The sequence below is a fragment of the Nelumbo nucifera genome, chromosome 5 (assembly GCF_055504915.1).
Source record: "Nelumbo nucifera cultivar China Antique chromosome 5, China Antique-T2T, whole genome shotgun sequence".
Lineage (NCBI taxonomy): Eukaryota > Viridiplantae > Streptophyta > Magnoliopsida > Proteales > Nelumbonaceae > Nelumbo > Nelumbo nucifera.
Genome location: NC_142653.1, coordinates 26,915,104 through 26,927,295, shown reverse-complemented (window position 1 = coordinate 26,927,295; position 12,192 = coordinate 26,915,104). Strand labels below are relative to the sequence as shown.

At 37.5% G+C, this 12,192-nt stretch overlaps 1 protein-coding gene across 3 annotated transcripts; it reads left to right on the top strand.

Moving 5' to 3' along the window:
• Window positions 1-5,539: 5,539 nt before the first annotated feature.
• On the top strand, window positions 5,540-11,754 carry LOC104607534 (subtilisin-like protease SBT3.9). Of its 3 annotated transcripts, none has more exons than XM_010273196.3 (11): window positions 5,540-6,269; window positions 6,368-6,459; window positions 6,680-6,777; window positions 6,851-7,015; window positions 7,114-7,225; window positions 8,292-8,835; window positions 9,408-9,505; window positions 9,581-9,820; window positions 10,611-10,725; window positions 10,799-11,018; window positions 11,141-11,754. In XM_010273196.3, the coding sequence occupies exons 1-11, from the start codon at window positions 6,189-6,191 to the stop codon at window positions 11,707-11,709; spliced, it is 2,334 nt and encodes a 777-aa protein (XP_010271498.1). In that variant the 5' UTR covers window positions 5,540-6,188; the 3' UTR covers window positions 11,710-11,754. The 3 variants fall into 3 exon arrangements, with proteins under 3 accessions (XP_010271498.1, XP_010271499.1, XP_088743267.1); XM_010273197.3 differs by having other exon boundaries at window positions 6,047-6,269; window positions 6,860-7,015; XM_088887141.1 differs by lacking the exons at window positions 5,540-6,269; window positions 6,368-6,459 and having other exon boundaries at window positions 6,729-6,777; window positions 6,918-7,015.
• Window positions 11,755-12,192: the final 438 nt, after the last annotated feature.

The following is a 12,192-nucleotide window of genomic DNA, read 5'->3' as shown; positions in this document are numbered from 1 at the left end:
TTGTAGGCCGAGTTTCCTCAAAGAATGAAATGATTAATATGGGGCATGATTATTTTTCATGCTACAAGATACTCAATTTTTGTGTTATGTAGCTGATTTTTCATTCCAAAAAGAATGTGGCCCTTGGCAAGAAATTTGTAACCAATCACTCTAATGTATTTTGATTTTTGACATTGAAAACACACATAGCTCAGTGAGTTAGTTGATTTTTTTAAACAAATACTCAATAGTTAGGGATAATGTATTGGAACAAAATAAAATGGTTTGATATGTAAATTTAAAGAATTTCGAAGTTCAAACGACTCTTAAGGGCCGAATTATGCGAGTTGACACATAGGGTACAACTAGACATATTCATGAACTAGGTGGTTTGATAGGTTGGCCTGCCTCGACCTATTCTTGGTCAATCTTGGACAAAATTTTAGAACAACGGGCTTAGGCTGGGGCCTAAAACACTAGGCTTGACTTCGGCTTGGGATTTTTTTCAAAAAAAAAAAGTCCATCTCGAGTCCAAGCCAGACATGACAATGTTTTGTATACTATATATATATATATATTATTCCTCTTCTCCTTTCTCAAGCCATAGTGAGGTCTTTACGCATTTTTGGGTGTTGAGGTTGTTTAATATAAACAAATTAGTTTTATTGTTGAGTAAAAATAAAAAAAAATATTTTTATCCAATTTTCTTGGTTAGGCTCAAGCTAGGGCCTAAATATATTCTATTAATATAGAGGCAAAGCCCATTCGAGCTTGTGAACAGGTCTAGGTACAACATATTCCATATGATGATCAAACACATGCTGTACATATATTCCATGTAGATAACAAAGAAGTTTGCTCTTGGTACATTGGTCGTCCCATATAAGATTTGATTGATATATTGGAGCATGGTAGTTCAGGATATCAAGTTCAAAAAAAAAAGGTGGATATATGTGTGTGAAAAAAAAATTGGGATAAGTTGACTGTACTCCACCTTAGAATTCAAAATTACAACAATTCAACTGCAAACCTACAACAATTCAAAATTACAAATACCTCCACTTATAACACCCATACCCACCCGTGAATTGGCATCAATTCCGAGCTGGCACCTATCCCAATTGTACAGTGGAGCTAAGATTTCTGTGAGTAAACTGAACAGTAAAAACCCAAAAAAATTTAAAGGGGGACTATTTGGTTTGACAACCTTTACTAAAAAAAATAAAAATAAGGCTTTTTTGTAGTCCACTCCACCTCACAATTCATTTTTTAATACCCCAACCCTTGACATTGACCCAAATTGTACGATCACATTATGAATTTGAGGCTGACTGTACTCAAATTACCCCTAAAAATAAAAGCTTTGACAGCTTCTATATTCTTACTAATTAGATAGTAAGAGGAGCATGAGCATGATGCCAATCGATTTGTTGGTAAGGTTTCCTGCTGATTGTAGTGGAGAATTGGAATCGAATTGCCGACACTTGGGTTGGGGGGGGGAGGGGTTGTGTTTGGGGGACCCGTTATGTAGCCCCTTGGAACAAACAAATGGATTAGCTGAAGCCAATGGCTGTGTAGTGGCCTGTGGAATCAATGATAGCACCCCATGTCAGTCATTAAATGCATATAACATTTTTTGAAGGTCAGTAGGTTATAAGGCGGAGTGCCTCATAATCAAATTCATTGATTCAACTGCTTATGATTACAATCTTGAATGATAATAGTATAAAAAAGATAAACACAAAGATAATGTAAAGTGCATATAACATTGAACATCGAGCTTTTTGGAGTGGATGATTAAGAATGCTCGAAGGGCCATAGACGGTCTAAAGTTCATGGCTTCTTTGTTATTTACTCTAAATCAAAATTCAAAATGTTAGTCATAATACTAGAATTGCGAATTATAAAAAGAAGTAATTCATTTATCCTTTTATTCGATATATCCTTTTGCTTTCATTTCTCTTTCTCTCTTTTTTTTTTTTTGGTGAGGGTTGAAAATGCAAATTAAATAATACTTTTTAGTTCAAATTATTCCCTCTCATCATCCCTCATAATTAGTATGAACTCGTATTCCATCCCATGGAATGATATATTAAAGGTACGTATCAAATGTACACATTCCATATGTCCACTCGTGATTGGTCACATAACTGATCGCTTGCTATTGTTCACAGCAGATCCTAGTGTTAAAAAAGGCTTGATTGTTTGAAAAGAAAACAGTTTTGGCTGTTTTGAAGCTCGATTATCTAATCTCTTAATTAAAAGAATATTGCCTAGAATTACTCTTTTACCCCATACTCATAATAACGTGTCATCCACATGAAACTTTAAAAACAGTCCAAACTGTTTTTAGGGCAGTTAATGGGTCGGGTCAGGTCTGATTTGGGACAGCCTATACCAATCCTGAACTAATTATTAACCATGACAAAACAATAGACCTAAAACCATATCGATCATTAATTGGGTTAATGTGGTCTGACCCAATTAGACTTGATTATATTGACATAGATAATTATTTATGTAAACAACTTAAAATTTGTTTTTTGATAATATATATTCAATAAAAATAAAAGTAAAATAATAAATTATTTATATGCTAATATTAAATCAAGTAGTTTTAACCAAAATTATCTTATATATTATCTATCAAATTTATCCAGTTAAACATAAAATATAATAATTAAATAAGTACAATAAAACTATAAAACTTTTATATGTTATTATAACTGACCGATCCGACCCAATTAATAACTGGGACAAAATCATATAACCATAATTGTTAATTTGGTTCAGTTCAACTCAGTTGGTTGGGTTCGAGTAGAACCGACCCATTGACAGTACTGTCTTTTTTATTTTTTATTTTCCAAACAACAAAGCTCTTTCCATAGGCTTTGAATATATCTAAGTTTTGACAAATGGTGCATGTAAAACCATGGACTAAGGGCGCTCTTTTCTTTTGCATATATCAAGTTCTAAATATGGTTCTGCATTATAATGCTTTATCCATTGTTATACCTTTCGGCTTTCTCTATAGTCAATTTACTTAGGCCCTGATTGGTTATATTGCCATTTTATGAGGAAACATTTTACATGGAATATTGGCCTTGAAAAATGAGAAAGTGGCTGATGTTGTACACATAATCGGGGAATTGGATCTGTTCTTCACACCAATCTCACAAATACACTCCACCGTGTATTGTGAACATCTTCCCATGAATATTAAATACGGGAGATGTTCCTGATGTATGGCTAAAATATGCTATAAGGTAGGTATAAGGAGCAAATCCAGACTCATAAACAGGTGCATTTCTTTTATTATTTGTTTATTACAGCTAGGCACCATTAGGTGCAACACAAGCCAAAAGGTGAGAAAACATCTTGTCATTGTAAGAAGCCTCATTTTGAAGTTTTCTCCAAAAAATGGTTTTACATAACCAAGACAAACATTTTCAGTTCAATCAAACAAAAATTGAGTATCCATCGGAAGAAACTCCTATTTGGTGGCGCTGACTTAGTGGTGATTTTCTGATAATCAGCAAATGATATCAAACATCATCTTAGTGGTGTTTGGCATGGATGCTTCAGAAAACGGGCCCTTATTTAGTATCATTTTTCAAAAAAAAGTTGATTCAGACCACACCTTTGAAATTGGGAAAGTGTGGCAGCCTATGTGGCAGACTGGCAGCACAGTTTCCAAACAGAAAATAAGCACCCTTACAACTCAGACATACATAGCACCTGTGTTCCCACGGATGCCAATGGTGTTTGGAAGTGTGGGCGCTTTTTGGGACCAATTTTCAAGAAAGAAAAAAGCACATGCTTCTAAGACCCGTTTTTCACAAAAAAACTTTTCTACCACGTGGGCAGTGAGTAACACTATACTGTTTCCAAACAGAAAATAAGCACCCTTACAACTCAGACATACATAGCACCTGTGTTCCCACGGATGCCAAACACCTACATGGTGTTTGGAAGTGTGGGCGCTTTTTGGGACCAATTTTCAAGAAAGAAAAAAGCCTATGCTTCTAAGACCCGTTTTTCACAAAAAAACTTTTCTACCACGTGGGCAGTGAGCAACACTATGCTGTTTCCAAATAGAAAATAAGCATCCTTACAACTCAGACATACATAGCACCTGTGTTCCCACGGATGCCAAACACCTACATGATGTTTGGAAGTGTGGGCGCTTTTTGGGACCAATTTTCAAGAAAGAAAAAAGCCCATGCTTCTAAGACCCGTTTTTCACAAAAAAACTTTTCTACCACGTGGGCAGTGAGCAACACTATGCTGTTTGGTAAGGTGATTTTCATCACCATTTTTCATGTATGTGCTGATAGGTAAGCATCACATAGGACACACATCAGTTAACCATTGGGGGAAACGGTTTACCGATGCATGAAACACCAAATTAGCTGATTTTTCATGCATCAATGAAGTCCCGATTTTTGAGACATGCCCGATTTTTTAATAATCGGCTAAACCAAACAATGAGATACATAGGTGTTTACTAAAATACCTATATGGATCTGATGTAACACTGTTTTTTTGAAAAACAGCCACGGTTCCAAACATCCCCCTAGTTAGTTTATTTATCTATAAAAAGGATTCTTCATTTATCAATAACAATGTATCATTAAATTAATGGGACATTGATTATAGCCAAGAGACAAACTAAAGGAATGAAAATTGACCAAGATCAATTGACAAAGGCACCAAAAGTGAAAAGATGTCTCCTAGGGTGAGAACATGACCAATGCATAGCAAAGCAAATAAGTGTGTGTACTGATAGGCTAGATAAAGGTGCTGTAAGCCAAACTCAGAAGGTCTACTCTTTGGATACTCCCACTGAGATTGTCAATTGTTATGGGAGGATATATCTGGTTATAGTCAGTGGTGTAGTTGTCGTAGGTTGTAGCTTTTCTTGTGAATCGAAAAAAAAAAGCAAAATCACAACTGTACTGTTTGCTTTATTGCTAGAGCGAGCAATTGCAGGTTTTATAGCCCAAGATATATTTCTAGGCAACAAGTAGGAACCAAAGTCAAAAATAGGTGGGTTCGATTCATTTGCCAAAGTCCCATTGTTGAGATTATCACTTTACTGAGACCGGTGAAGAAAGATAAACATAGTGGTGGAAATTCGAATCAGTGACGCTAGAGAAATTGTTTGTTGGTAATGGTACCAGATAGTTTTTGGCAACCCCACTTGGGGTGGGGGTGGGGTTTCTAGATGATCAAACATTCAAACCCACTTCGGAGTTTGGAGTTTGGACCTCGGTGAGTCATTCATTCTGGTCTGGGATAAATGATTATCGCACTACGATGAGAAGATTGAAATAGTAGAAATATGTTCAATGCGGAACTTCTGCATTCCACAGGGTGACAGGGTTAAATCCATGAGACAATGACCCATTGAAATCTTTTTGCTGAGAGAGACAGATGTGTGGATATGACACAGACCCCATCACCCCAGTAGTCTGGGCTGGGGTTGGACCTTGGACGGGGTCTAACATTATTAACAAGATGATGGCATTAATCAAATTCGAAAGCAGAAAACCAGAGAGGGAGGAGAAAGAGGTGAAGATCTCGTCATATGTCATCGTTCACGCTCTCTTATGGCTCATCCTCTCTTGTCGCGACTGTTGTCGTTCCATTTATGGTAATGCAACGGTTTCAATCTATTAATCTGTTGTTTACCAGAAAAAAAATCTATTAATTTATTATTATAGAGACTTAGTATTATTAAAAATCTCTCTCCGAGATTCCGCAACAGATACCGATATATTCTTCATCCTTTTTCTTTCATTGGTTTTTCGAATTCCCTCTTTCTTTTTTCTTTCCTCTGTCGCTTACTGACTCTTGCGTTAATGCTCCTCTTCTTCTTCTTCTTCTTCTCTCTCTCTCTCTCTCTCTCTCTCCAGTCCTCACGAGGCCGGTAGTGACGGGACCGATGAAAAACCCCACTAACCATACCACTAAAAGACACCTGACCCAATCGATTTTTGCGCACCATTAGCAGTGCTCTCTGCTCCAGAGGAGCAGGTTTCGATGTGGACCCCTCCCACACACAGTTTCCTTTGCTTCTTCAACTTCTGTCTTGTCAACTACCTTTCTCGTTCTTCTCTCTGGTTTCAACTTTCACCTACAGATTTATATAAAGCTTTCTTCATTCATCTCTCATTACCCCCGTGAGCACGAGACAAAGAGTAGACATGGCTTCTTCATGCCGCCTTCTACTTGTTCTTCCTCTGTTACTGCAACGCTTCATCTTCCTCCTTATCTCTGCGAGCAATGTGAGCTGCTCTCTTTCTTTCTTTTGGATTAATCTCCTTTATTTGCTCTGTTTCAATTTCGTTAACAATGCCTTGTATTTGGGTCTTCATTGCTGAAGGTTCACATTGTTTACATGGGAGAAAGACGCCATCATGATTATCAACTTACCCAAGACTCGCACCATGAAATTCTTTCCACTCTGCTCGGAAGGTTCCACCTTCAATCGCTGAAAAATATTTTCTTTTCATTGTATCTGCGTTTTTAGGAGGTTGAGTTCCATAAAAACGTTCAACTTTTAGCCGCTTTAGTGTTAAATGGAATCCTTTCCAAAGAAAATTTGGTACTAATGGATTTATTTATTTTGATTTTTAGACAATAAAAGAACCTAATTAAATCTCTTCATGCCATTTGAATCTTGTTTCATTTGTAGCAAACAAGCTGCGAGGGAGTCTATTCTATATAGTTACAAGCATGGATTTTCAGGGTTTGCTGCTCTGCTAACTCAGTCTCAAGCTAAGCTTATTGCAGGTCTGTTGGTAAACTGAACTATTTATGTTTTGCTAATGTGATTTGCTTTTGCTAAATGGGAAGAAACAAAAAGTAAATGTAGATTTCCCCGGAGTTGTTCGTGTTATTCCAAACCGTATTCTTCGTGTGCATACGACCAGAAGTTGGGATTTTCTGCAATTGAAGCCTGAGATAATGGATGGGATCCTTTCAAGGAGTCAATCGGGTTATGACTCAATTATTGGCGTCCTCGATACGGGTATGCTTGTTTCTGCTGTTTTTTCTTCTGATAAATGGAAACCGGGGGTGGGGTTGAGTTTATTTATATTCATATTTGAATTGCCGTTTGTTGCGAAGGAATCTGGCCCGAGTCTGAAAGCTTCAAAGATGATGGCATGGGAGAGGTTCCGTCTCGATGGAATGGGGTGTGTCAGGAAGGAGAGGAATTCAATGCTTCCAATTGCAACAGGTTAACAAAGTTTCATCTTGTTTCTTTCCCGAATGATATCAATGTTATTGCATTTGCTAGCATTCTTCACATTGTTAACTTTACCGTTGATCTATCCATTTATATATCTAAGTTGTTGTTTCTACTTCTGCTGTTGTTTTTACTACTAGTTTGAATATCAGTTGGACAGTAATTCTAAATATTCTTTAAGCAGCCTATATGTACCGAGGATCCCACTTCTATGCGTTTCATTATCCTATTTTAGCACCAAAAAAATTGAATTATGATTGTGTTCCTTTCCTGTATGATGACCTCTCTGCTGGTTTGCTTGACATGTCTAATATGAAAATGTTCATAATCAGAACTTAGAGATGGACAATTGGACTAATATTATCTTCATCTGGGTAGTATCCAGCCAATGACTGGAAAGCATTTCTTCATATGCTTGGGATCCTCTGCTGACATGATGAGATAGGTTGAAGTTCTTAACTTCCCTCAATTCTCATCAGACTGTAATACTGCTTTCATACTTTGGCATGCTTTTACTGTGACAAGATGACGGTTGATGGAATATTATCCCGTACCCTTTGCAGTCTGGGGAAGCACTGATATCTGATTGGCAATTTGTTATGCTTTAAGTCTAGATTTCCTCTAAAACATTAAGAATACTTATCAGACAAAGTAAGTGATTGAGCCAGGTTTTATGGAAATAAGTTGGTGGCCATGATTGACTTTAGAGTTCAGCCAAGTTTTTTTGACAAGAATACAGTGTCTCATGGGCAGATTACCACACTGTCTTGGATGCAAATTCTCTAGGTATTCTTAAAGGTTGTAGGACCCTGTTGAAATTCATCTATTCATTTAGGTGTTTGTATTACCTTGCAATTACCGATTGAGATATTTTCCAAGTTTTGCTACAATTGTAAAAAATGTGGTCAGACTGGGATTTAACTGCTAATAATTTTTTAAAGCATTCTATTAATTCTCAAGAACCAACAATTACTAATTCAAGGAATCATTTTTTTTTTCAAATTGAGTTTGCTATTTGGAGTCTTCAGTCATTAGGTATGTGGTTTCTTTTATGCAGGAAAGTTATTGGTGCACGTTGGTACATCAAAGGATATGCAGCTGAATTTGGAAAGCTAAATACAAGTGGTGATGTTGAATTTTTGTCTCCTCGGGATGCAGTGGGGCATGGTACTCACACCTCATCTACTGCAGCTGGGGCTCTGGTGGGAAATGCTAGCTTTATGGGTCTAGCTCAAGGCCTGGCAAGAGGAGGTGCTCCAGCTGCTAGGTTATCTATATACAAAGTATGCTGGTCTACCGGTGGCTGCAGTTCTGCTGACCTTCTTGCTGCTTTTGATGATGCCATTTCTGATGGGGTGGATGTGCTTTCAGTATCTCTTGGCTCACCACCACCACTTTCTCCATACATTGAGGATGCTTTGGCCATTGGTTCCTTCCATGTGGTGGCTAAAGGGATCCCTGTAGTTTGCTCTGGGGGAAACTCTGGTCCTTCCTCGCAGACAGTAATAAATACTGCTCCCTGGATTATAACTGTTGCAGCGAGCACAATAGATCGATCTTTCCCTACAACAATTATCCTAGGGAACAACCTAAGTCTTGTGGTATTTTCCCATTCCCTTTCTAATGCTTCATGCCAGCACTAGAATTGTATGCATGACTATTCATTTTAACTTGGTTATGTTTGGTTTGATAGAAAATAAGAAAGTTGAGGGGAATTTCTTAACAAATTTTGTGAAATTACTAGGCTTAGTTTGGGTAGTGCAGATACAAATATGCACAGTACAAATACAATGTTTATAATACCATATCTAAGGTTTTACACTGTTATTTGTTTTTGCACTCTTCCAAAACTAAGACAACTTTCCCTCAATTTTCTGTCAAACCAAACACAGCATTATTGCAATGCTTGCCTGCAGCCTTTCAACCACTTGGTATTGAATCATATTATCATGTGTATAACAATGATTTAGGATTGTGGAATTCTATAAACATATAAATGGCTTGGTTAAGTAGTTGAGGGGAGTTATTTGAAATTTGAACACATAATGTTTTCAAATTTCTACATATATGTTTGGTAAGTTATATACATATTTTAGGTTTATTTGTTCATATATAATAATTAAGACTTTCATAATGTGCTATCGGGACCTCAGAAATATTTTTCCTCATACAGGGTCAAGCTTTGCTTACAGAAAAGCATGTGAACAAGTTCTATCCAATAGTGTATGGAGAAAGCATTGCTTCCAACGATTCTGATGAAGACAAAGCAAGGTAGAACATGTTTTGCAGCTGCCTTTTCTGTTAGCTGAGTCTTATGTTATCTGCCCTGAATCACCCCATCTACAGGAGTTGTGATGCAGGATCTCTGAATGCCACTTTAGCAAGAGGAAAGGTGGTTCTATGTTTCCAATCTCGGTTAAAGGGGTCAGCTTCTATTGCAACAAAAACTGTAGCAAGAGTTAGGGGTGTTGGTGTCATCTTTGCTCAGTTTCCAACAAAGGATATTGCTTCTACATCAGGAATTCCATGTGTCCAGGTTGATTATACTATAGGAACATCTGTGCTGACATACATAGAAAGCACCAGGTGATTCCTGTTAGGACCAGTACTTTTTTAAGTTATAGATAACTATATTGACTGTATTAAATATCAAAAAGATAATATGTATTTTAGATGTATCAAGATATACAAGATCTATAAACATACATCTCAGCCACTACAAAAGACTATGAAGATAGAGAAGTGTCACTAAATGGAGCTATGCCAATTCCATATTTAGCAAGATTATCAGTCATATAAACACGAGTTTGAGTCTGAGAGTGGCCACTTTGTGGAAAAAATGCCAATCCAGTCCACCCTTCCCAAGAGCCACGATAGTTAGAATGAACACTGAGTAGTGGCCTTTTGATCAGCCATATAACCAATTTTCCAACAATCCATCAAATATGCACACTGAGCCCTGCCTAAATGTTTCTAAATTCATTGAGGTAGTGAGCGGGACACCAAATGACCATACTTCACTCATGCCTCCATCTGATTATGTACAAAATATTGGAGATTATTTTCCAACAGTTTGTTTGCAACCCAATTTCCATGTCTTGTATTTTTGCTTAACCCCAATGCCTTATGCCTCCCTGATCACAGAGAGAACTTCCATCTCAAAATCCTATCAGTTTACAATGCCTGATAGTTTCCTTTTTGCCCCTCAAATATAAATGGACACCTCAGATGTAACACCTGTATGTGTTTTATGTTTGTTAGTGGCACATCAGAAAGAAGGTATTCTTTTAACATTGAAGTATTTAAGGGCTAACATTAAGCTTTCTATCTTAGTGGAATACCAATTTAATGTATTGGTGATTTGTTTATGTCACAGAAATCCAGTAGTCAGGTTTAGCCTTACAACGACGTCTCTTGGGAGACAAATTTCCCCAGAAGTAGCATTCTTTTCATCTCGAGGACCAAGTTCCATTTCTCCCTCAGTGTTGAAGGTGCTGCTCTTTGCTTTTAGAATTATCTTCTTGTTCTTTACTCTTTCACTTAGCATCTGGATGTGTCCTACAGCCTGATATTGCTGCACCTGGAGTTAATATCTTAGCCTCATGGTCACCTGCTTCCTCTCTGTCACCTGGTGTACATCGACACAAACAGCCTTCACTTAAATTCAAAATTGAATCAGGAACCTCCATGTCTTGTCCTCATGTATCTGGTATTGTCGCTCTTCTCAAATCAATGCATCCCAACTGGAGCCCTGCTGCAATAAAATCTGCATTGGTAACCACAGGTAAAAGCATAAATTTGCTAGCAATTTCAATTTTAGTTTTTGAAGGATTTGTACCTGAAGCGGAATTTCGTATTTGGTGGGACTTCTCTTATTCTCCTTTCTGTCCATCTCTTTCTCACTAGCTTCTACAAAAGATAAATATGGTCAAAGTGCAGTAGCCGAGGGATCCCCACACAAGCAGGCTGACCCATTTGACTATGGAGGTGGTCACGTAGACCCTAATAAAGCTGCAGATCCTGGTCTCATATATGACATGGGAATCACAGACCATGTACGCTTCCTTTGTTTAATGGGCTATAATGACTCTTCTGTCAGCCTAATGACAAGGCATCCCACTGTATGCAGTAAAACATCCAAGTCACTAGCAGACCTGAATCTACCTTCCATCTCCATTCCAGAACTGAAGAAGAGCTTGGCAGTATCAAGAACGGTAACAAATGTAGGTCCAGTCAATTCTGTGTATTCTGTACATGTTAAGGCTCCCCCAGGTGTGATTGTGCATGTTAATCCATCAGTTTTATCCTTCAATTCTACGGCCAAACAGCTAAGATTCAAGGTGACTTTCCAATCCCAACTAAGTGTGCAAGGGAGATACTCCTTTGGAAGTCTTTCATGGGAAGATGGTATACATGTAGTAAGAATACCCTTGATAGTTCGAACTGTTATAGATGATTTTTATGCAGATATATAAAGCAGCTACTAAAGGCTGTATCAGTTTTTCCTTGATTACCTTCAATTCTGCGCAATGTCTTCTGCAGTCTATGGGCACATAAACAAAAGTAACCACAGTAACAAATAAAGACCTCAACCTCAAGGTATATCAGAGGATTGTGTGCTCCAGTTGTTGAAGCATCAAGTAATCAATTACTTTTTGGTGTAAATGGTCTTAGGATGCATGAAACTCATTTGGACGATGCACAATTGTTTAAGAAATGCAGGCGATGTTGGAGATCCAAAGAAGTGGGTATTTACTATTTAGTCACTAAGCAAATAATGCAGTTTGAATGCAGTGTTTTGCAACTTGGAATGAAGGTGTAGAATTGTAAACTTCTGAATTCAAATTATGAGGGATTTTCATAATGGCCTTTTCCCCTGATGATTCATTGATTCCTAATCCACTCGAGTATGTGGAGGTCATCCCTGATCTGCCCACGATTTGGCTTGTTTGATTCCA